Source organism: Pungitius pungitius, chromosome 7, assembly GCF_949316345.1.
Source record: "Pungitius pungitius chromosome 7, fPunPun2.1, whole genome shotgun sequence".
NCBI lineage: Eukaryota > Metazoa > Chordata > Actinopteri > Perciformes > Gasterosteidae > Pungitius > Pungitius pungitius.
Window position 1 is genome coordinate 1,311,815 of NC_084906.1, and position 25,048 is coordinate 1,336,862.

A 25,048-nucleotide genomic window follows, 5' to 3' on the forward strand; every position below is an offset into this window, starting at 1 on the left:
AATAGTCTCATTTCACTTTAAAATGGGGTTTATGTATTGTGTAGTATGGTTTCATAATTATTTATTCAATAACTTAACAATAACCTTTTTCCAACAGACTATCTTTGTCAGAAAAATTCAATACTTTTCAATTGTCGGATTGGGTTCTGTGAATCTGTGGAGGCTGCTATCTACTATTTCCATTTCACAGGCTGTATAATTCATTAATTAATCAAATATATATTGTATTGTCGTCTACAGTTGAAGAAAAGTTATTTTTTTGTCAATAAAAAAAGCTGAAATGCATGAAATATTAGGTCCAGAATTGATGCAACACCATCATTTTGGCATTCTCCAACATCTTTTGTTCATGCTGCACTGCCGGCACGCTGCTACATGGTTTTTGGCTCTGACCCACTTTCCTTAGAGGACGGTGACGTCACTTAATAAAACATAGCTTTTTTTTTTTTTTTTCTCTTTCCAAAGGGTGCATCTGTGCAATACAACAGATACGTACCATCTAAATTGTTGTGTGTGTGTGTGTGTGTGTGTGTGTGCGCGCAATGGGTACTTTGTTACACTTGATAGCTCACAGTGCAGCCACCTGGACAGTAGAGTCGAGGCCTAATTTTAGCATCCGCAAGTACAAAGGCAAACTGACACCGTCCCTTTGTCTCTTCTCTGCCACACTGAGGCAGGTTCTTTCACTGAAACGGTACGGGCCGCCCGGGTAATGACACAGACGGCCTCTCAGCCTCTTCTTCCTTCATCTTTAGGTTAGGCACAGGGAGGTTGGAGAAGTGGTGACTAGCATATCTGTTCTATGACTTTCTCCCTTCCTGTGCCAGCCCGAGGTGTGTTGCAACCAGCAAAGGGAAACTGTTCTGATCCCTCATCGCCTCGTTTGTGTTCTAGCTTCCATGGAGCTCTCCTTGTGTTGAAGCAATTTGTTGACTATTTACATGAAAGAAATCCTAAGACAAGCTGCCTCACATTGAAAGGCTGGCTCGGAGTGTGTGTGTGTGTGTGTGTGTGTGTGTGTGTGTGTGTGTCAGTCACAGTAGCTGCTGTTTAGGAGCATACATGCGTTTCTTTGGCCGCACTTTCTGAGTAAATCACAATATCAGGCCGTCTCCTCGTCTCTGCTTCTTTTAACAAAACCCTTCAGTGTTGAGACGTGGATGTTTTCAGCTCCAGCAGGGTTTGTAATGAGCATAAGATGGAGGCTGCATTCACATAGCTGCACATCACGTGTTTCCTCGTGAAATCGCAGCATTTTTCGGTCTCTACGTCATTGCAGCATTGCGAGGTAATTGTTGGTGCAGCTTCGCAGTGCTCACCTGCCTCCACCTCCTGCCTCTTAGCGCCAGCAGTATGGGGGAATCGTTACGAATAAAGTATTTCAAACCTTGTGTTTGCGATATGCCTGTCTAACTCTCTGTCTCCGGGATGTCAGCTAGCTTGTCTCCCCGTCTAGTACTGTTTTTTTAATCTGCTTGTTTATGTGGCCGCCAGCCTTCGTCCTGCTCTAATAATTACTTGTCTGCGTCGGTGGGTCCAGATGTTTCTCCTTGAGATCGGTCAGCAGTCTGACTCAATACTATATAATATATGAGCCCATCGCACCCTCCTCCCGCCTTTTATTCTCTCATGCTGGTCGCCCACCTGACAACACAAGGTTTATTCATCCACTTTTGGAGTGAATGTCTTTGTGTCCATATCATGGTGTCCCCTTTCGGTTCTGTGACTTGGAGGCCAATGTACCACCTACCCCGACAGGAGCAGACCGAGGCGAGACCAAAGGAAGTCACTAGATGTTGTAATGTATTTTCTTAATAGCATTGTAATCAGGAGTGCATTATAAGTAATATATAGTGCATATATATATTAATAATGGGGGAAATCTAGGTCTTTTGTTATTAAAGGCCAACCCTGCCTTTATTTGCGCCAACGTCTCTGTAGGTTGAACCTCTCTGAGCTGTAAGAATAACACTGCTGCTTTATGTGATATTGCTCCTGTCTGTTGTTACTTCATAGGACCCTTTCTAGAGTTAGCTCCAACATTATCCTCAACTCAGTGTTTTTTTTTTAGGTTCAGCTGTGTTCCCTCTTGTTTTGCTTTATGTCAGTCAGGCTTGTCCTAGAATCACATTACTGTGTCATGAGAAGAGACCACTAATTATGTTAGCACTTGTGCTAGCATCCCTCTCACCGGAAGCCATTAAGTCATTAAACAGTGCGTGCCACTTGCTGTTTGTTCCTTCTCCGTAAATGAACCCTAGCCAGATGCATTCATGTCACTTTTCACATCAACGTCCTGCTCTACTTCAAATTATTGTAATCTAGGATAGTAATTAATTATGTTATCTGGTTATTACGCTTGTCGGTTCATGTGTAATAATACGTGTACAGTACCAGTCAAAGGTTTGGACGATATTTCCATCCGTGGTAAGCTTTGTTCTTTGAATTTTGTAAAAAGAAAAAAAAGTTGTATTGTAAAAGTTCTCAAAAACTAAAAATCACTAAGAAACTGCTTAATAATCCAGAATTTTGACCATGACTGTGGACAATTTGCAAACAGAATTGGATATTTGTGATCATGCACAGTATACACTTTATTTGTATCTTTTTCACCCTTTTTTCTTGTATACAATTTAGTCTATTTTTTTATAGAAACGGGGGCTGGTCATCTAGGGTCCAATGAATATTCATCACAGTCCGTTTCTCTGCATATGCTTTGAAAATGGCTGCAGGGACATTTGCGCTTTCGTGTGGGAACGGAACGGTCAGCCGTCATTCTGTTGGCATATTTCTATGTATGTATATATTTATGACAACAGCGTCTAACGGATGCAAGATGGAATAAGTAAGCGGTGTTAATGAAAGGATAGTTCTGTGTGAGACTCCCCACGGCCAGCAGGCCCCTCCGGATCGATTCAACACTCGGCTGCTGCTGCCATGCTGACGCAAATATTAAAGAAGTAAAGAAAATGCATTGAATGTCAGAAAGAATGACATTGGTCATTAATTGATGAGGTGAAGTTCGTGGTGTTGACACTTTGGAAATAGGATCTAGATACTGCGTGCGTGCGCGCTAGCAAGATGTAGCATCAGGTTACTGCTCTGAGGCTCAGCGTGGACCTGCATGTGCATTCAGGAAGAGATGGTCTGATGTGATGGCTTCACAGCGAGACGAAGAAGAATGAGAGTCGAGGAATTATCAGAAAATAAATGGAGGGGTACAACTGGGCTTTCATATGGGGTAAGAAATAAGCCGAGAGTATTTGGGTTGTGTTCCTTTGGGGTGAATGTGGAGTACGATTGATCAAATGGAGCCAAGTAAATCTGTATAAAAGCTAGAACCGTTAGCCCTTTGGTTTTATCCAGTAGTTAATTGTTCACAGTAAACCACTGTCAATGATATGATAATGATAATGTCACACAATCCAAATCTGTGGATCGTTGGGTAAAATAATTTTGTTTCAGTTTGTTTGAAAATAAGAAGTGGTTATGGTTTTCTTAATTTAGAAAGAAAACTTCTCTTTTTTCTTTTTATACCAGTGCAGATGGCCCACTTTGCTCACGGGATACATTTGTGGTTTCTAAATGTTCAGATTGTTCCATTTGAGACTTTCTTAAAGCTACAACACACTCTCCCACTTGTTGCTTTAACAACACAGTCGTCATTTGAATGGTAGGTCATTGAGTAGCTCCACTAGAGCAGCTCCATGAGAGCGGCTCTTGACCCGTTGCCTTGGTGAGCATTGTTGATCAGGAGCTGAATCAGGTCATACGGGATCCACACTTTGTGTAGAATTACAGAAGTTTTGTGTATTATCAGCTGAGTGACCGTTAGCGGATCTCTTAAAATATTCTTGTGAAAGTTTTGGTGCATTGATTTTTAAAGTGCCATTGATTTATTCATTCATAATGACGCCTTGAGGATTGGCTGTCTGTCCATGTGTGATGACCATGAAGACATCAGATTAGAAAGACAGTGTGTGCCTTCACGCCATGCAGCCACTCACTGAAATAATACATAAAACTGTGGTCTTAAATCTCCCGGATCTACACCCCCCTACACCCACACCCACATTGCCGTTATGCCTTTCATTTGTGTTCTTAATTTGCCATTGTTCTTTTCCTCAGGATTGAAAAAACGTACCAGGAAGGCCTTTGGGATACGGAAGAAAGAGAAGGACAATGACTCCACGTAAGTCCTGATCCGCCATTGCAAAAATGTTAAACATCATGCAAATACAGCAAGACTTAAATGTTCAGTTCGATCACTCAAGTAATGGGTGTGCTTACTCAATCTCTCTGGTATCGTGATAGATGTTTACCCGCTTTGTAACTGCATGAGTCACTTTCCATGAAAAAGGTTTTTGTGCTTCGACACATGAGTGAATGAACGTGTCGGCATGGTAGCACGCCGTGGAAAGGATTTCTTTATCAATATTTTGGCTCCATGTATTAGCAAACCACTTGATTTGAAATGAAGAGTTAATATGTTAAATGAATGTCATTCTGTTTTCTCTCTGCTTATTTAAATCCTCACAGGGGGTCCCCAGACAGAGACAGCGGTGTAAGTAACATACAATATTTAATATCAGCCAGTTCTTTCATTTATTAAATTACTTTTCAATATTCTTGTGTATAACTGGATGAAATCCAGACTGCTGATATGGAGTTCATTTTTATTTTCTGTGTCCTTTTTACCTGCAAGGAACCCCAAGAGGTTGAATCGGTACTGGCCTGTAACTTCTAGTCCTTTTTAGAGAAGATTAAACTAGAATTTAGTTTAACGTCTAGAGCTTAGACTGGTAATAGACATCACAGTACGATCTTCAACTCACCAGTCACCCCCCGGTGTTGCTGTCCCAGCTGTAGTTTCGTTAGCAGTCTCTCCAAGGAGGCGCAGAGGGGGCACAGGATATCCCCCTCAGTCCTTTGGAGATTCTTGACAAGATTTAAATCTTGAAATATTATCCAGCACAGTTGGATGATTAGCAACATGTTGGGATAATAACCCATGGTGAAAAAAAACAGAACAAATAGTGGTCTCTTGGAGGAAAATAGGGACGTGTGACAGTAGCTACAATAGAAATCCATCCAGTGATAGAACAGAATAAGGCATCGTCACTGTCTGGTGGGATTTTAATCAAAGTGTCTCTCTCGCTAGTCTCAGAAGAAGACCAACGGGGCCCCTAATGGCTTCTATGAAGATATCGACTGGGAAAGATATGTAAGTGATACGATTATTTTGTACTGATTTAAAAAATGTATTCACTACTATGTATTCACTAACATCTGTGTGCTGTTGACACATTAGTGAGCAAAAGTTTTAAAATGAAGTTTGTATAACTTATCTTTTACAACATTAAACTGTATTAAACAGCAATCCTACCATTTGATTGGATGTTATGGCACAATTGATCAACATCTTTTTGTCTGTTAGCATTACTTTTGTATACAGCTTATATCACACATTCAGAGAGCTTCATACAGTGTCTTTGTGTTTCAGAACTCTCCTGAGGTGGATGATGAAGGCTACAGCGTTCGACCTGATGAGGAGTCAGAAGAGGGAGATATCCTCGGAACAGCATGATTTCTTTTGAAAGTTAGCATGGCTCTCCAAACATAGATTACTTCCAAATCCAGTTATGGATTGAAATTAGATAAGTTTGTATGTGATGTCATTCACATGGGAAAACATCTCATTCCCCCTCAAATTTAGCCGAGTCTGCCCAATCTGTGCAAAAACATTTGTCATTACATTAACACCTAAAAAGCCAACCCAGGTTAAAATAATTGTCTACAAAATATCAGATTTAGAGATCTAAATAAATGTCATGATGCTGCTTGTCTTTATCACTTTGCAATTTCCTCCTAATCATCCTGAGAATGGGCATGCAGTAAACTTCTTAAGTTCTACAAATCCTGGATGACCTTCATTTAAGGGTTGCATCTTTTTCCTTGACGCCACACTACCGCCTACCATCAAGAAAGCCCACTTCTTTTCCTCTGATGAGTCAGAAGGAGAGGAGGACCACAAGAAGAAGTTCAAAATCAAGATCAAGCCACTGCCGTCGGATCGCGTGGCCTCGGTGCCCTCGGTGGACGAGCTCAAAGCCTCCATAGGCAACATCGCCCTGTCCCCGTCTCCGATGGTGAGTGTCCCTTCATTCCCTTCGACAGTCGGATGCGTGTTAGTGCTGAGGTGGTTCTAATGTGCATGTGTGAGTCACTCGGTTTCTTTCGTCACACTCTTGAATGGCCCATTCAAAGAATAGAGAGATTTAGTGCACGGATATGGCTGTGCATGTGTGTTGTGAACGTTTTTATTTTTTTCCCTAGCCAAGATGCTGCTTGATGTTGTGTGCCGCTTTCTTTCTCTACAATATGTCTCCCACTTTATCTCACTGTTTTGTTTTAGGCAAGGATGGGTCACTATTTACACACTTTAAAAAAAAAATTAAACTAGAACTTCATAGAACTAAGTTGTTTTAATGAGGCAGAATGCGACAGTACCCTACACATTTATTAGTGAGGTCAGCACATTCATGATAGTTTGAATTTGTTCATTCATGAAGCTTGGGATAGTGTCAGTGACCCCAGTGTTTTCCCACTTAGTCCAGTGTTGTTTAATTAACAAAAGACAGCCGTGCCGCCACGGCAGAGACCACAGACCAGGGAGCTGCTGTGTGTGTGAAGCTCCTTTTTGAGGGGAAGCAGCTTAGTTAATGAGTCCAAATTCAAGCCCACATTCTCTTTACCTGGTCTGTTCTCAACAGGGGAACCCTGGAACAGGCTTCCCCTGCCTGTAATTCTTTTCATCTACAGCGAGCACAGTTAGTTCGGTTGCACATTTAAATAATTCAGGTAGGAAAGTAGGCACAAAGTTTGTTGTTATTTGAGCTTCCGGATTTAGAGTAATCCAATCCAGGCTCTGTGTTTTTACCCACTGGCTTTGTCTAAGTGATCAGGCGTTGATAATGGCTAAATAGATAATGGTTGTGTTCATGTGTGTAGTAGATGGGAGATTTGCTTGTTTCTTAAAAATTAATCAAATACCTTTTCCAATTAAGTCATTGTTGAAATGTTTGAGGGGAGGCCGGTGGGGACTGCCAATAGAAAGTTAAATTTGAGAATTTGCTTCTTTACTCTTCTTTACTTATTGGATCTTAGTTGAGAATGTTGAATGGACAAAATAAGTACTTTAAAAAAATCACATTGGGCTCATCAAAAATTGTGAAGGCCATTTTCCCCCGTTGTTATTGGCATTTTATTGGAAGGATTAATCCATTAAACAGAAATATGATGAACAGATCAATTGAAAATGAATACATTTTGGTTGCAGCCCTGTTAAAATTTTCACTTTTAGGGCTGTTATGAACCGTTACTTAACCCAATACAGGACAAACTAAATGAAGTTCCACATAATGTCTGAAATTCATCTAATGCAATAAAGTAATCTCAACTCAAAAATCCTGACGTTGTCATTTCTGGCCTGTGGTTGAACAACTGCCCGTCTACCAGTTCAAATTAGCCTCACGTTTGCCTAGCTAGAGGCTTTCCCTCACAAATAAATGACACAAGTCACACAACCCCTCCCAGTCCCAGAGTCCCAGAGTCGATGTTTGAGCCCCACTTCGGGCCCTGTGAGATTGTGGATCCCAGAAACCTGAAGGTCTCGACAGCAGACACAGTGTTGTTGAGTATGATGGGGGGGGGGGGAAGTGGTGGGGGGGCTCTTCCTAAAGTCCGCTGTCATCTCCACAGTTTTGAGCTTGCTCAGCTCCAGGTAGTTCTGACCACACACACATATATTATGCATGTATGCATCATCATGTGATAGGGACACATAACGTTGGTTAAGAGCTCATTTCACATGAAACCTTGGTGTTCACATCGTGTTGGGAGGAGTAGTCGGTGAAGTCGATGCAGGAAGGGAGCCATGGTACTACTCAAACTCCATCTGTCGTTATTAGCTTCCCACATTGCGCAAAGATGATGTGCTATTCTGTCTTCTAACTATCCCACCCCTCCCTTCTTTTTATTTCTCTCATTCTTTGGCTGTCTCTAATGATGCGAACCTCTGTAGAGGAGTCCGGTAAGCCTTTGCTTTGCATGCTGTTGTGGTCTAAGAATGTTCTCACACCAAATTGTCTCCGTGTTGCTGAGAATAGGCTGACTGCAAAGGGCTTGTTTCAAGTACTTGTAGGCGTTATTATCAGCCTGGCATGAATAGGGAAATGTTATGTGTTGGTGGGAGTCTGTTTCCTCATGGTGATGTATTCATGCAGTATACTGTTTGGCACATGTTGATTTTTCTGCCTTGGTACTTTAAGTGCAAGTGTGCTCAGCCCAAATGAACTACTTCATACACTTCAGGAGGCAAAAAAAGGGTCAGAAATGGAGTCACTTTTATAAATTATTCCGTGTATCGTAAAATATGTGCCGTTGCCGGTGGAGTCAGTTCTACACAAAGTCCCCTCCGTCAACTGCCAGCTATTCAGATATGATCTGGCTCTGTAACTGCACTTTTCATTTTTAGTGGGGCTTTATTGAATTTTAAAAATGAAATAAAAGAAGTCTTGTTTCATTTTCGGATTGCAAATACAGCAGAGAAGATGATTGGTTAAGCAACAGTGTTGCGCTGTGTCCCCCACCAACTTACCCAATAGACTGGATCCTTTCCACCAGCATGTCCCACCCCCTTGCTGCATTGCGTTAATCACTCATGGCTCACTGCACAACTGGAATAAGCGAAAGAGTGAGGCATAGAGGGAGGACTGGTGGAGGGCAGATGGAGGCTTCATATGAGACAGAGGGGACAGATTTTATCAGACATTAAAGAGGCCGACAGGGGGCAGATGCCATGACAGGGGACTATGAGCGAAAAGGCTTTTTTATATAATAAAGAGATGGGTAGATAAATAAATATTAACAATGAAGCAAGGGGAAAAGTTCATAGATAACATTTGAGATGCAGGCCAATATTCCTATTCATTTGAAGGCCTCACCGCACAAGGAATTTCAGACCAAATGATTATGAACCCCGACTCTGAGTTGTTCTTCTCCTCATGTGTAGGATGTCTGCTTTACTGATTTGTCACTCTCTGACCAGGTGTCTCTTCTCTCTTCCTTTTTGCTGGTCACAGAGACGTAGCCCGGTAAGTGTCCTTTTCTTTCCGTCTTCCTGGGTTCAGGCTCAAAAATATGTCCCATGCTTCTTGTACCCTTTTGTTCCTCACGTTGTCTTTGGAGTTGGTTGAGTTAAACCAAGGCTGTAGGCAACGGGTCACAGCTGTTTACGGATTTGTTTCAACATTCATGTCAAAACGTATAGATATATTATATTACTTTCCAGCTCTAGTGTGCTTGTTTTTCATCTTTAATAGCTTCATGCTTGCTCTCTGGAGTGTAGTTGAGGTACCCCTCTCATCATCTTCCCTCTGCCTTTCTTGGCCTCACGTGTCCATCATATGGGGAATTCCCACATGTGTTTGCACAGAAGGGGTGTCACGGCTGGAGAGGCAATAGTATGGGGCTGTTGTCTCTTCAACAACAGAATGATTTCTCTCTCTTAACCTTCTTACTCGTTATCAGGCTCAAACCTTCTCTGGTACCAGCGCTGGCTTCTTAAGACTTCAAAGGCTTTAATACTTCAAACCAATGCTGGCAGCAGTGGTAATTTTCTTAAGTGACACTAGCGATATTACTGTTATGGACTTTTTATCATCTTATTGGGGTCTCCTTAACTTATACTGCATCCTTAGCGACACCTATATCCACACGGTGTACAGCCTGTGACCCATTCCCTCTCTCTCCTCATATCCTCGTATGTCTCTTCTGTCTAATAAAGGCAAACCTCTTCCTGCAGCAGAACCCTTTTCTGTACTGCAGTGTTTGTGTGTTTTTTCGTAATGCCTTCTCTGATGTAGCTTGTAGCCGGACAGGCTGTTCCACGAGTCTCTTCAGATTAACTCAAACCGAGGCCGCAGTTAGTCTCCTGACCTTCACCACTGTACAGCCTACATCAGCGTTCTGTAGGAACCACTTTGCTTTCAGCAATGAAATGAATGGTGGATCATCTTGGACTGCCATTCTATATGCTACGGTTTGATGTGTTTGCACCTGTGTTTACATAAAGGGCCTCTGCAGGATTTTAGTTACATGGACTAATGTTGCTTTAATTGATGTAATATTTCAGTTGTTCGTGACACTGTTTTTACATTTTCTTGTCATCTTGTCCTGTTGCAGGGTTTGAAAAGGAACCCTTCCAGTGAGTATCATTCTTGGGCCACTTTAATAATTGTGAATTGAATTTAATGCAATGCAAGGGTCACACAAGCTAAATTGATATAATTATGCTTCCAGATGAGGAGATTGCCAGACCGAGACGTGTCGTCCCTACTTTACCCACAGTGGCCCCCACACCAGCTCCAGCACTACCACCCCCCAGGTATGCACCTCACTGTTCCCTGGCAAGGGACAGGCTTAATGTTAAGGTGTATATGTGTCTCATAGGGCATGGGTCACTGCTGATCCCTCAATGTCATTGTGCTGCATATACTGCACATTAGAGCCACCAAGCCGTGACATATTCGGTCATGGTTGGATAGGCTTGGCATTATTGACCCATTTAGCGAGGAGTATTATGCTTTAAATACATCTGCATTTGTTTTTGTACATTACAAAAGGGAGGCCTTTGTTCAAGGGATGAAATATAGTTTAATCACATTCCAAGTGAGATATGTAGAAATTTAGATGGGATGAAAAAGAAATGTGGCCTCACTTAAAATGTTCTAACCTTTGCATAGTAGGATTATAGAATCTATACCTCATATATGCTGTTCCCTGTAGCTGTCGCGTCACACATCGCTTTTTCTCATATTTACCATTTTGGCTGTTGCAGCACTCAGAAAACAGCAGCCTCTGAAGACCGCACAGACTTATTTGGGCCTCCACTGGAAACCGCCTTTGGAGAACCAAAGACTGAAGGTAACCCTCCTCTCTGTGCTTTTTTTCTCTCTACAGATGTCTCTGTGTAGGATCTGTTTGTGTTAACAATTGTTGTGTTTTTGTACAATTTTGGTAGCAACACAAGGAACGGGGCTTACTGTCTTTTTAAGGCTGCCACCAAAGCCCTGCTCTTTCTCTTCCCTCCCTCTCACCTATTGCTCATCATTGTTGTTCTTCCTGGCTTACTGTCCAGATGTGGACTCACTCCAACTGTCTTTGCTGAGGTCAAAGTTAAAATTGATCATGTGCACTCTGCAGCTTGTTAATATGCAGACTGTGCTCTCACTAGCTCTGAGCCAATCCAGAAGGATTTAGTGGTACAGGCTGCTGGAGAGCGCCTTGCTGTTATGCAACTACCAAGTCAGGCATAACTCGCACAAAGTCCCTCTGTAAATCTAATAAATCTTCACGGAAAGTTTGGAGACTGATCAGTTTTTTAATGAAGACAGACTGGGATTTGAATATTTCTGTCTAGTTCATTTGTATAAGAGATATATGCATTATCATTTGCTAGTTTATTAGGTTGTTAATACACCCTATAATGTTCAGTTGTTCTTGAAATGAGTTTTAGAGAGATTTTGAGTCCACTATTGGTTCATTTTGAAGGATGTACTTTGAAGGGAGCCTTTACAGCACGCGAAGGTGCCCCTCTGTGTACCAAATAAATAGGCTTTAATCCGCCTGTTCTGTCCCCTCCTGAACATAGTGGGTGTCTCTGAGTCTGATCCTTGGGGGGCTCCTCTGTCAGAGCCTGAATCCTCTTTGACAAGATCTTTCCCCACAGGAAGTAAGTTTTCTTAATTTCGGGCATTTTTTTCGGTGCCTCTTGCCCTCGGAATGACTGCACAGATCCAGCATCTCCCTGCATGATCATCATCATCATCATCATCATCATCTAACCAACAGACCTGATCAAACACTTGTGTGACGATAACAATATGCTTTTTATTACAAACAGACAGGTGTATCCTCTTTCATGTCATCAGCCATTTCACACCCCAAATGGTTCATACTGTTGGTTTATTACGGGGGGGGGGGTTCAGTACCTGTCTGCCATTCCGCACTGATCCATCCTGTCTCGCCTCCTCCTTGCATCTGGAATGGCAGAGACTGAATGTGCTTTGTTGCATGGTTGATGATTTGTGGGAAGTTCTTTTTGTTGGGTTTAGCGGGTGTGGTAAAACCTCCTGTTTTGATCCAAACTTTTAATGCTTTTGTTGCAAAAAGGTGAGTTTTAGGCTTATCTATGTTGCATGAAGCGCACCATAAATTGTAGTGATAAATGTCTCCGACAAAATGAATTGTACAATCAATCCAAATTAAAGATTGTGGATGTTCATTCCGTTATCATTTTATTTCAGCTCCACCTCCACTTCCCCCCAAGAACGTTGCAACTTCCCCCCCATCGACTGGCTCTCCGTCTGCAGATGGCACCGGTAAGAGTATATTATATATATATATATATATATATATATATATTACACCATCACTTTGGGGTAAAAAGCTTTCCATTTGATCTCAACAGCGCGTTTATCTCCAACTTCCTGGCTCTATCTCTGCCATTCTTGCCCTGTGCGTGTGTGTGAACTGATCATCTCTTCAAACTCAGCCTTTGATTGGTCCCTGGTTGTCTTGGTTTCAGATGAGGTAACAGAAGTTGACCGTTCCACCAGGAAGCCCTCAATTGCTGACTTGGATAACATTTTTGGACCAGAAGAGCCTCCCCCTGCTGGCGAGGAGAAGGGTGACACGTGGGTCTGCTTCAGTGCTGAATCTTCCAAGCAGCCACAACTACCAGAGGAATCAACACCTCCCCTACCAGCCTCCCCGCCTCCACCTCAATCTCCTGCCCCACCGTTACCTACATTACCCCCTCCTTCAGAAGACCATGCACCAGCGCTCCCTGAATCACCTCCCCCAAAGGAAGAACCTCTGCCTACTCTCCCAACCTCCCCGTCTTCCTCAGAGGAGCCAACTGCCCCCCCTGCCCATTCATATTCTCCTACCCCAGAAGTCCAAAGTCCTCTCTCACTTGCCACTTCTCCTCCCTATGCACCTCCAAAAGAACTTGCCTCTCCTCCCGCTTCTTCACCCCCTCCAATTGACTCCTCCTCCAGCGTCCCACTGGCCCCTGCTCCAAAAGCGAGCACCCCTCCCACCGATGGACCATCAAAATGCTCCACCCCTCCGCCTCATGTCCCGTCTAAGGAGGAGCAGCCCAAGAACTCAGACTTCACCCTAGCCAAAGAGGATGGAAGTGAAACTGTCCCCTTGCCCAAAGAGGCCAGCCAGGCTAGCCGGAGTACACCTCCTCCACCTCCCCCCCCCACATATCGCGCAGTGGTGTCGTCACCGGGTCCCACATCTGGAGCAGGTGGCTCAAATAGTGGTGAGTAGTCCGTCATGACTCTAACTAGAATATGAGGGAAGGCTTTTTAGAGCTTGGATTGACTCTCACTTGTACACAAATGGAATTATGAAAGCTAAGAAAGAGACAACGTCCTGGTCATCACACCAGCTAAATACAATCCATACAAATAAACAACTGTGACGGGATTGACAGGAGTTGAGACTGGATTGTACGCCACTATTGCACCATGTTTAAATTTCCTGTCAGGGGCTCGAACCATCCTAGTTGTCAAACTTCCATACAGTGAATCGCAAATCTACATTTGTATTGATCCCTGGAAAAGGGGTCATGTTTTGGCCCAGTTAGATGCGACCATTCTGCTGCTAAATTGTTGTGTCAGCACAGATTGTTCTGAATTGCCTCGTATTTAAAGGTCAGACTTCACTCATGAATAATTTTAGTTGAATTTTCACTGCCTATTGAGTGTATTCTTGTTTGCAACTTTCCTAAGGATGGACATTTCAAGTGTCTATTATTGCAGCACACACATGGAATAATTGTGTGAGCAGGGATCCAAACAAACAAGTAAATTCTGAAAAGAACTAAGCTTTTAAAGCAGGAGGTTGTTCTTAATCCTTTATAGAGGTGTGCATCTGTTTACAGTAGAATAATATGCGCTACAGTTGCATTGTTCGCATGGAAGTATATTTCCCAAACAATATTGAAAATATGCTGTCCACTGTGTCTGATCCTATTCAGCCCAAATTTATTCTGCATTTATACTGCAGCTGTTTCCAAATGAGTGAGTGTCTTATAATTGTTGTTATGTAATCTGTTACTTTTCTGTCCTGCAGGTTCCTCCTCGCCGGTGCGACCCGCCACTCCTTCTTCAGTCAACCCAACCCCACCACAGCCTCCTCCTCGCCCTCCTTCACGGCCCAAACTTCCTCCAGGGAAACCAGCTGCAGGAGATGCAGTGGGTGTTCCATTTTATAGTTTAACTACTGATTCACATGTTTGTGTTGTGGTATTTTGCAAACTATTTGGTGCTGATTTACTAATATTGAACTGTGTGACAACAAGTTGTGGTCAATTAAGATCTGGTGACTTCTCTTATAAACTATTGCTCTTACCATCCTTGCATGGTTTAGCAGGAGACCTCCATTGCAACGCCAACTCCCTCAAATACAACAGTACAACTTGCTTTTGGTAAAACTAGGTTTGACGAAAGCTTTCAGGGAACAATAAGAGCTTAATAAAAATTCTTTCAAATCCCTTTTGATTGTTAAATATCTTTACCAATGCCAAGCAATGGTAACATGCTTGATTCTCTCATGCCTTTATTTTTTTTTTTTTTCCAGTCTAAATTGACTTTGCTAAACCAACAATGTTTCCTTCTGTTCAGAATCGTCCGTTCAGCCCGCCGGTCCACTCTGCCAGCCCCCCTCCCGTCGCCCCGTTGGCGCGGGCCGAGAGCACCTCCTCCGTCTCCTCCACCAACTCCCTGAGTGCCGCTACCACGCCCACCGTCAATAAAGAGCTCTCCGTGTCCGTGTCAGGTGTGTGAGCCTTCAACCGTCATTGAGCCTGTCCAACATTAAAAGTTCACTATTGATTTTATGCACTGGCCCTGTCCTTCCTTCCACTCTTGCATGCAGTTGTGTCCGTATTTACCCTTGTTTTTTTTCTGGAAACCATGACAGTTTCTTGGAAATGATAATCTACTAAATGAAGTCAGTAATAAGCACCAACATTTGTTGTGGCATATGACCACCCATCCATTTCAGCAGCTTCTCTCTGGAGATTGATTCTGTAAATCGCGACTGCAACTATTTACTTTTTGTTTTCCATTCACTCATTTGAAATAAGAATAAATAACTCCTAAAGATAATTTGAATACAAGGAATTGTTATCCTTTACATAAACATTGTCTAGTCCGACCATAACTATACCGTCACAGATTGTGTGCACAAACAAAAATGAATACACACCAACTGTGGATGGATAATAGCCAACTATGATGGATAATCATAGTAGATTTAAGAAAGAACACACTCATGAGGCACCAAGATAAAAGTGAAAATAGTCTGTGGTTGGAGGTTTCTTTTTTTTAAATGATCAGAGACGAAAAGTAAATATATATTCAGTTTCAGTGCTTTTTGACATTTTCATCTTGTTTTTGTTTAAAAATGCACTTTTTTTCACGTTCTTTTCAGAATTTTTCTTATGATTGATTTTTCCTTGGTTTGATTTGCTTTTTTTTCTGTTTTGCTGTTTGTTTGTCTCTTTATTTGTCCTTTGGCTTGTCAGAAGACGATGCTTATGTAGACAAACTGCCCACCTTTGAGAGACACTTTGATACGTTTGCAGGTATAGTAAAGATCTCCTCAGGGAGAGAAAGGGGGAAGGGTTGGGGAGGAGAGATTCTGCCTCAGTGTTTTATCTGTTTGATATGTTTATGCATAGTGCACTTAGCGTAGATGGACCCCCCCCCCCCTCCCCCCCACACTCTGAGTGTTGTCGTGCTTCCTCAAGTCAGTCCAAGTGTTCAGGATTCTGGACAGTGAGGTGATTTGTACTTTTTTTTCCCCCACATTCTGTTACAGTTCCATTATTCGTGTAAAAAATATATTTGATCTTTTAATTATCTTTTAATACCTATTTCACACGTCTGCATCAGGTTTAGCTTGCAGAGCAGGAAGGTGTTCATTTTATTCTTTTCATAGTCATTAAAACAGTTTTTCTTCACTGTTTTCCCCTTTCCAACTCTTACCTTTCATCACATATTTAAGTATAAGTATTTAATAGATATGATGGCATCTCTTTTGGAGCTCTCTTTTACCTCTTTTGTTACCCGCGGACAAAATCTGCAAAAGCAGTATTGACACAAAAAGCTGCATCTATTGCATAACATGTTGTCATTTGTTTTTCTATAAGAGTGCCCTCCCCTTTTCCCATCTGCCTGCTCATCAGACTTTTCTCTCTGTTTTATGACTGTGCAGCAGGGGCTGTTTCGCCATGTCACCATGACAACCATGCGTCTTTTATATTTTGTTTGTGTGTATAGTGCAGTGCATTTCCTCCCAGATACCTTTAACGTTCAGTCTGCATCACCAGAGTGTTTGCGTGCCTGAAGAGCTCCTTATCTGTGGTCCCTTGAGATCCATATTGCTAGTTATTCTCTCTCACACACACACACACACACACACACACACACACACACACACACACACACACACACACTCTCACGCATACTGTCAGATTCAGAGCTGCTGCTCACAGAGTTGTTTGAAGTCTGGCATGAGAATTAGGCTGAATTAGACAAGCGGCGGCTGTTTGGTATTCATGCCACCTTCTCTCTGCCGCTGGAGTAGCACGGCGCAGCCTCAACTTCCACCAATCGCCACTACTTGACCCCCTGGCGCACACCTGTCACTCATGCACTCTCAAGCTGGAGAAAATGACAACCCCCCTAACCCCGCCCTCTCCATCTGAACACCTGCCCTTTTGTTCTCTCCACGAAGCGCTGCATCGCTCCATCATCCACCAGCTCTGTCAGTCCATGGACTCAACAACACACTTTCACTGCTGGGACTCTCCGTCACACGGGATACACACACAAGAACAAGCCCACACTGCTATGTGTTACACTTCAAGGCACAGATTTAACATTTGTAAAGTATACGTATGTTTCCTTTCTGCTTGAATTTTTATTTGTTCTTTTGTCATGTTTTAAATACGGTCAAACATAGTGGTGCTTGTTCCAGTCAAACTTCACCTGCACCCCTGGTAGAACCTTAATGTCCTCACTAGGAAAAAACGGGTGGAAACTATTTTTACTTTCTGGGCAATAACAATCTTAAAATAATAGAGATGGCTTAATCCGATTAAGTTAGGCTCAATTTATTTTTCAAAAAAGTATTGACTCAAAATATATTTTTTTTACATATAAAAATAATCATTCAAGGTTATTAAGAAAAGAATGTTTTGTAGAGGAAATATGTATTTTGATTGTGTCCTATCAAGTTGTGTTGTTTATTATTAATATACATTTCCAACTTTTGCTGGCGGGAAATATCTTTGCGATAAACTTTAAAGTTAACCATGACTTTCTGAAAGTGCTTGGTTGTTGTCGCTGTGAGGCTCTGCATGGACTGTGTTCCCCGGGGGATCCAGCCCCTCAAACTGGGATGCGGGGTTTCTCTCCCTATGCACCACGGCCCCCTCCTCCCCAGCCCACTGGTCTTGGTCTCATGGCTGACCCCTGCAGCATAAAATAGATAACGGTAATACGAGCAACCCGACTTAGAGAGAAGCGGCAGTTTTAAATCGCCAGAAATGGGTCTTGAATTTGTTCATGTTGCGTAATGGAGAAAACATGAACTGAAAGGTGCTAAACATGTCGTTTGTAATGGCCCACGTGGAGCAGGCTCACACCCAGGCTTCAGGCCACCAGGCTCCCGTCCTTCCTCATGCACGAAACCACCCGCGGAAACAACCATCCTCTGAGCCCCCTGCCTCGGCTTGTCCCTCTTCGGCCCCCACCTCCACGTTTCACCCCACTGTGACGTGTGATAGACCTGCCATGCGAGACTCACGCTACTGTCCTTCTCTCCCCCTCTCCCCCCCTCTCACACCTCCTCACCCACTGCCCTCCCTTTCATCCCTCTTCCCCTCCCCCCCCACCCCACCTTCGTCCACCTTATCCCCGGAACCCACCTCCCTCCCTTCGTTCCTCCACCCCCTCAATCCCACACAGAAAATGACCAGCCATCCCTTGTATGGTTTGACAGAGGGAAGTTTTATTTAACCTTTGAAGGTAAGTTCTCTCTGCACCAGGGGTAGCGTGCGCACCCCCCCTTGTGAGGCTCATTTGTGCAAGCTTCACGCCCCCTCCCCTAAACTGGCCCTCCTCTTCCCTGTCCTTCCTTTTCCTCCTCTCTATAATCCCTCCCTCAGCCTATCCCACGCCATGCTAACTCCCCCCCCCCCCCCCCCCCCCCGTCATATCTTCCTCTGCCTTTTCTCCCTGACATTGTTCCTTCTCATTTCATCTGCGTTGAGCGCCTCCTCCTTCCTGTACTTTACTAATCTCTCTGTCGTTACTTTTGGTTTTTGGGCTTTTGTTTGATCTTTAAAGCTCTCTGATCCTGTCAGAATAACTCTGCTTTGACAGCATGTCTGGAATAAGCACGCACATCTCTCTCTCTCTCTCTTTCTTTCCTCTCTCCTGTAGCTCTGCTTATTCAATAAAAAGTCAAAGTGTAGCATACTGTGTGAGTAATCATAGAAGAGGGTTTTGTTTGTGTTTAAATGTGTTAAATTCTTCACAGTCAAAGAACAGAGAAATGGTTATCTTCCTCACCAATAACCTGCTGTTTTCATGACACCATACTAACACAATTATTGTTTTCATTTCAATTTTCATATCAAAGTTTTATTTTCATTCCACTGTGTCCATTTCTCACTTCATCCTCACACTACTGGTTGGGGAGAGTAGAGAGAAGGTGGTGGAGTCCTGGTTCGGGAGGTGGGATTAGCATCTACTGCTCTCGGCTTCCGTTGACTGTTGAATACTTGGTTGAAGCTACTATACAGTGACGTTTCATGTAGCCCTGACTTTTGCCAGAACAACCATGAAAGATAGCAAAGAATTCAGCTCATGGGTTGTTTGGAACAGTTGAGTGTGTGTCTTGCCATGTGGAGACTATTTAATGTGCGTTTGTGTGTGTGTGTGTGTGTGTGTTTGTGTGTCTGTGTGTGTGCTGCCTTCAGGCTGCTCCAGAGGGCCCAGTCCTCTCACCATGGGGGCTCAGGACACTCTTCCTGTGGCAGCCGCCTTCACCGAGACGGTCAACGCCTTCTTTAAAGGAGCTGACCCGAGCAAGTAGGTCAACTAACGGCTCCACATATCGATTGACTTATCAAAGTATTGTGACTGAATTCAACTTATTCAGCAGTACTTCAATGATGATGCTGGAGTTAGTAATACTTTAGTGAATCATTTTAGAACCCCAAATTTACATTTATAGGAAGAAGATTTGATTCATTGTTTAAGTAACGCAGTTATTTGGTGGTAAATACACATTGCCACAATTCTAACTTTTCTTATAAAGCATCTGTAGGGTAAACTCTTTTTGAATGACCGTTATGATGGTGTTACAAAACTACAATCAATGTGTTATTAAGCTGTTAACAGTTTACATACACTGTATGATATATTATTCTTTTTATTTAACATTATGGATGATAGTCTTTATTTGATTATTTTGTGTATGTATTCAATATTGGATGCTTTTTTTGTATTGTATTGTAAACTGCTGAAATTGGCTGTTTTCATGTATTGATTATAAATTGTTATTCTCTTTATATGCTGTTAGATGCTTTTAAAGGAGAAGTTGCACTGTAGCGGTTAACAAACACGTTAACTTGCACTTAACATTTTCTTATCTGCTGCTAGGTGTTTTAAATAAACGGTTGTAATGTTAACAATATTACATTTATGTGAAACTAATGTTTTATTTTTCCAATAAAATGTGTACTGTAGAGTTTCTGTGTCTCTAACACATGCGTTGTCTTCCTCCCAGGTGTGTTGTGAAGGTCATAGGTGAGATGGTTTTGTCGTTTCCGGCGGGCATCACGCGACACTTTGCCAATAACCCGTCCCCCGCCGTGCTAACTTTCAGCATAACCAACTACAGCCGACTGGAGCATGTGCTGCCTAACCCCCAGCTCCTCTGCTGGTAATGACCCCACCATCAGCTCACCACCTCACTCTCCAAACAAATAGTACATTCACAATTTGTGAATTTTCCGTTGTAATTTCAAACTTTTATGAATGTTAATAATCTACTAAACTTCATTAAAACCAAAGCACATTTAATTTGTATTAATATCACCAAAATAGCATGTTTACAGCTATCAAAATAATCACCCTCTTGTGTAAATATTTGTTAATGACCACTCTAATCAACTTTTTGTGTGACTCACCAAATAACATTTGAATATATTTGTTTGCACACAACAAATCCTTATCGCACTTCCAGTATGTCATGATGTGTTTTATCAATATGAAATTAATAATGTACAGCATGAACTGATTAACATCATGATTAACACAATAAAAAAACATCAAAAGGTACAATTGTAAGTTTAAAATAATATGCATATAGTCAACAGTTTCACTGAAAATGACTTGCGTTGATTAATAACAAAATGAAAAACATCCAAATCTTTTATTTTTATTTTTTATAACTGGTCTTTTCTAAAATGCTTTACTCAAATCCTTAAAATCGGCGTAAAGCCCGACCTCTTGTGGCTCACTGTGAGATGAAAATGCTTAGCAAATTTTGTAAAACTCGATTTTTTTTTCTTTTCTTTTTAAACTAAGACTCTCTGTGCTGTACTTTGATTTTACGAAATACGAAGACGTCAGATTTCTCAGCTAATTGTGTGCTCACCAGACCATACACAAACTCACAATCCTGCTTTCCTACCAGCGACGCCACCACGCAGGCCAAGGCCGACGCCAAGGACTTCTGGGTGAACATGCCAAACCTGATTTCCCATTTAAAGAAGGTGTCCGAGCAGAAGCCTCAGGCGACCTACTACAACGTGGACATGCTCAAGTATCAGGTCTGCTCTCCCCCCTGGGGAGTTATAGCTTGACGTCTGTAACGTACACCGCTGCTTTGACAAACATGCTTTTTTTTGTTTAGGTGTCAACGGAGGGGCACCAGTCGATTCCCTTGAATCTAGCGGTGAGCTGGAGGTGTGACCCCGCCAGCACTGACCTGAGGATAGACTACAAGTACAACGGGAAGGCCATGACGACGCCGATGGCCCTCAACAACGTCCAGTTCCTCGTCCCGGTCAACGGAGGGGTTTCAAAACTACAGGCTGTTTTACCTCCTGCTGCATGGTACAGATTAGTGTGTCTGCTGATGTGGTGGATAGATATTAATAATTACAGGAACATTATACATGGTAGGGTCTCTACATCGTTCCCTAACAAAGGATTTACTGTTCATATTTGTATGTAGGTTTTGATTTAAAGACTTTATCTCTCATTTGGTCACATGGTCAAAGTAGCTTTCCGAATGTGTTCATACATCCTCTTGTAATTTTTTACAGGAATGCTGAGCAGCAACGAATTCTATGGAAAATTCCTGATATCTCACAGAAATCTGAAAATGGAGGTACGTACAGAATAATACAAGTTTAGTGATATTCTTTACAAAACAGGCTGTGTCTATAGGTTAAATTTGGAAGAATTTAAATGTTTTTTTAAGAGTTTTGTTTAAAATGTATGTGGATAAATGTGGAGTGTTTAACTCATTGGTGATTTGTGCATCTGTCCTGAAACACACTTCATTGGATGCACTTTAAATGGCCTAATGCTTGTTTTATGTTACAAAACAGAATGCCCAGTCTAACTTGATCAGTTTAGCTGGTAGAACTCTATCTGTCTAAAGGGTTGTCGTCATCTTGACCAATCAATTGTTTCAAATGCTTTTTACTCCTAAACCTTTCACTGTATAAAATAGTGGAAACGCTCTCTCTAAAGTCACCATCTTCCCTCAGGCGTGGGCTCGCTGTTGGCGCGCTTTCAGCTCACCGAAGGCCCCAGTAAACCGGCTGCCCTCGCACTGCAGTTCACCAGCGAGGGCAGCACCCTGTCGGGCTGCGACATTGAACTGGCTGGGCCAGGATATCGCTTCTCCCTCATCAAGAAGAGGTTCGCCGCAGGTCAGTTTAGCAGCAGAAACAACCACCAACCTATGTATCCATTTATATATTGTATTTATTAACGGCGTTAGTGTTGAATGACAGCTGGACTTAATCAGCAGATTAAACCCTTTCTAAATCTCCACTGTTGTCAGAAAAAGTAAAGTAATGAATTACTAACTATCACCGCTAGACAATCTGCCTGTTTTTTTTTGTTTTTTTAATCAGTTGGATACATTCAGTTTTTATTTACTGTTAAAACGTGTGTATTGTCTACTATTCGGATTGAGGTTCTGTCGGGTTGCTCGGCACATTTTTTAAGTGGTCATTTCATCGGAATTCAGTTGCTGCAATAAATTACAGATTTGTTGCTGCAAAACTGCTGGTTGACAATAAAAAAAATACCACATAACAAAACGTATTAAAATAAAATGTGCTATGTCTAGTTGTCCTATAGTCAGTGTAGCCCAATACGATTTGAATGATTTCAGTCTTCTGTACCACTTTATTTTTAGTTTCATTACCATTATGTCATCATGCCGTGTGACTGAACCAACAACAGTTCTGTTAATTCACTGAAACGTGTCAATTTGTCGATGCTTTTCAGGAAAATACCTGGCCGACAACTAATCCCTACTCCTGCAAACAGCACTGTACGAAAGCGTCTCAGCGGACTGGGGTTGACACAGAGGACACCACGACTTTCCATTCATTGTTTAACCTTTCCTGAAGCCCCCTGACAGGTCCGCAGCCTCGCCAGCAGTATTGTAGAACTTGCATATAGCATCGTGGAAACTGTTCTAGGTCATGTGATGATGGTATTTGTTTTCATTTCATAACATCTGTATTGCTGCATAGAGACACCTGGGTTACTCCACCCTCTGAAAGCCTGTGCCTCCGTCCCAATCCTCCTCCGCTCAGTGTGTGGTGGTGGTGGTGTTTTAAAGTTTCACTGCAGCTGCCTGACATAAGACGGACAGGTGGAGTTCTAGGCCAGATCTTGAAGTCCGGGTTGACCGGCTGCTTGTCGTCAAAAAAATACCCATTTCACCCCAAAACAACATCTTGTGTGTTCAGACACTCACCTCGACCTCTGACACGAAGTCTGACTTCCCAAAGTAAATTAAAAAGACACACTTAAAGCTAGTTTAAGTGGAAGCATGGCTTAGGATAATGCTTTGTAAGCCCTACACGTTCATTAGCAGAGACTGCAGTCCCAAGTGGCTCACTCTGAAGTTGGCCTTCTGTGTGTCTTTAGCCATAAATTAAATTAATTTACTGATGCATATCGACCCACGCTGACACAGTTGTCTAAAGCTGCCGGTACTACAGGGTCCCACGACTTTTTAATTTAAATGCACTGATCAGTCAATCAAACTGTTATTTTTATTCCTCTGGAATACACACGCATGCAGAGATTTTTACCTTGTTAGGCAGCTGCAATGATGGATCAATTTACTGGTTGAAGAGTAAAATCACTGGTTTTCCTATCGGAACAAAAGAAGTGTACAAAGTGTCATTTTAAATCAATAATATATATCTTAAAGGGCGTTTGGTGTTTTCCTCGTATTGTCAGATAGCCTCTCTGTTGTTCCCAGGACAGCAGTGATAGACTCCAGAGTACATCACAGCATTCTATTTTTATTTATTGATGACAATGATTTGTTGTATAAAACGTGATTCTGTGTACGAATAAAATTTAAATGGTATCACACATCTCAGAACCACTAAAGGTAAAAATGTTGGAAATCTCTTTTGTTATTGGTGAAGTTGGGTAACCTGTGTACAGTAAAAAAAGTATAATTTTTGAATTCATTTCAGATATAATTTTTTTTAACTCGAGTGCATCTGAAGATTCCAGATATTTACGGGTGATGGAGGTCATTTAAAGAAAAAGATAAATAACTTCCAGGATGTTGTGCTTATGCTTTGTGAAAGCAGTGTTAATGTAGAGTTCGTTATACCATGGGCAAGGGTCTCACTTTAAAGAGACTGTGGGACATTTTGGGGATTATTGGTTTGCTTATTTCAAGAGTTGATGCCACTCATATTTGCCTGTTCAGTATGAGGTTGGAGCCAGGATTTTGTTCCCTTGGCACGAACACTGGAAACGGCTCGGGGCGCGTTTATCAAGATGCAACCTTCTTTTCTGGCTTTGGCGGTTCCTGCGCTGTTCCTGTAGCACATCAAATATTCTGGACCATGACTACCCGTGTGGTCGTTTCCATCGGCCTCGTTTGCAGCGGTCAACCTGCTAAACTAAGGTGATGTTACGTTGTTCCAGCTGTACAACAGCGCATTTCAGAGGAGAAAGTTCGTATTGAGCTTAAAGCGCTGCGGTTAGCGTGTCTTGTTTTGGACAAGGCGGGACGAACTGCTTTCCCCGGTGTCAGGTCTTCATGCCGAGCTAAGCCGACCATCTTGTTACTGCAGCTTTTCATTTTACAGACCCCAACTGTTTAACTTCTCCTTTTTAATAAGGTAAAGATAATTACAAAAGAAATCAGTTTTCTTCATGTCATCAACTGGGATGACATCTGTGGTACCAGTACAGGGAAAGGTTTTCTTTACTGGGACCAGCACTTTTTATTTTTCAAACCTCATTAGAAACGCTTTTATTAATAAATTCTAATTTCCCACGTCTACACGTCCAGTTATTCCTCAACGTTTCCCTTCACCCCCCCCCCCCCCCCCCCCCCCCCCACCCCCCATCTTCCAAACAACGCTTGAATCCATGGCTTTATTTTGCATTATTGTAATGGTCTCTGTGAGATGACATGAGTTGAATGAGGTTGTGGAGCGAGGTTAAGTTGACCAAAATGCTTTGTTTTTTTTGTATTTCATGTGCGTGTACCCTGGACAGTCTGTCCTCAGTTAAGAATAAGTTGAATATTTTTTAAACAGATAAAAATGAAAAAATATATTGTTCGATGTGTAACACTGTGCTGATGATGTTGAACTTCC

General features: G+C 42.3%; 1 protein-coding gene across 5 annotated transcripts in view; it reads left to right on the plus strand.

Annotated features, from left to right (window-relative positions):
- sgip1a (SH3GL interacting endocytic adaptor 1a) overlaps positions 1-24,727 on the plus strand; it is a 43,260-nt gene extending 18,533 nt beyond the window's left edge. For 3 of the 5 annotated variants that reach the window (XM_062563271.1, XM_062563270.1, XM_062563269.1), the window contains exons 3-24: positions 4,129-4,192; positions 4,540-4,564; positions 5,162-5,224; positions 5,504-5,567; positions 5,971-6,149; positions 9,144-9,155; positions 10,246-10,267; positions 10,363-10,447; positions 10,901-10,986; positions 11,714-11,794; positions 12,369-12,443; positions 12,650-13,396; positions 14,212-14,333; positions 14,763-14,916; positions 18,117-18,176; positions 19,133-19,244; positions 19,945-20,100; positions 20,857-20,992; positions 21,076-21,278; positions 21,491-21,555; positions 21,941-22,105; positions 22,692-24,727. In XM_062563271.1, the coding sequence (XP_062419255.1) occupies positions 4,129-4,192; positions 4,540-4,564; positions 5,162-5,224; positions 5,504-5,567; positions 5,971-6,149; positions 9,144-9,155; positions 10,246-10,267; positions 10,363-10,447; positions 10,901-10,986; positions 11,714-11,794; positions 12,369-12,443; positions 12,650-13,396; positions 14,212-14,333; positions 14,763-14,916; positions 18,117-18,176; positions 19,133-19,244; positions 19,945-20,100; positions 20,857-20,992; positions 21,076-21,278; positions 21,491-21,555; positions 21,941-22,105; positions 22,692-22,714 (2,699 nt within the window). In that variant the 3' untranslated portion in view covers positions 22,715-24,727. Of the gene's footprint in view, positions 1-4,128; positions 4,193-4,539; positions 4,565-5,161; positions 5,225-5,503; positions 5,568-5,970; positions 6,150-9,143; positions 9,156-10,245; positions 10,268-10,362; positions 10,448-10,900; positions 10,987-11,713; positions 11,795-12,368; positions 12,444-12,649; positions 13,397-14,211; positions 14,334-14,762; positions 14,917-15,667; positions 15,728-18,116; positions 18,177-19,132; positions 19,245-19,944; positions 20,101-20,856; positions 20,993-21,075; positions 21,279-21,490; positions 21,556-21,940; positions 22,106-22,691 lie in introns of all 5 variants that reach the window. The other 2 variants (XM_062563273.1, XM_062563272.1) reach the window with 2 other exon arrangements.
- The last annotated feature ends 321 nt before the right edge of the window (positions 24,728-25,048 follow it).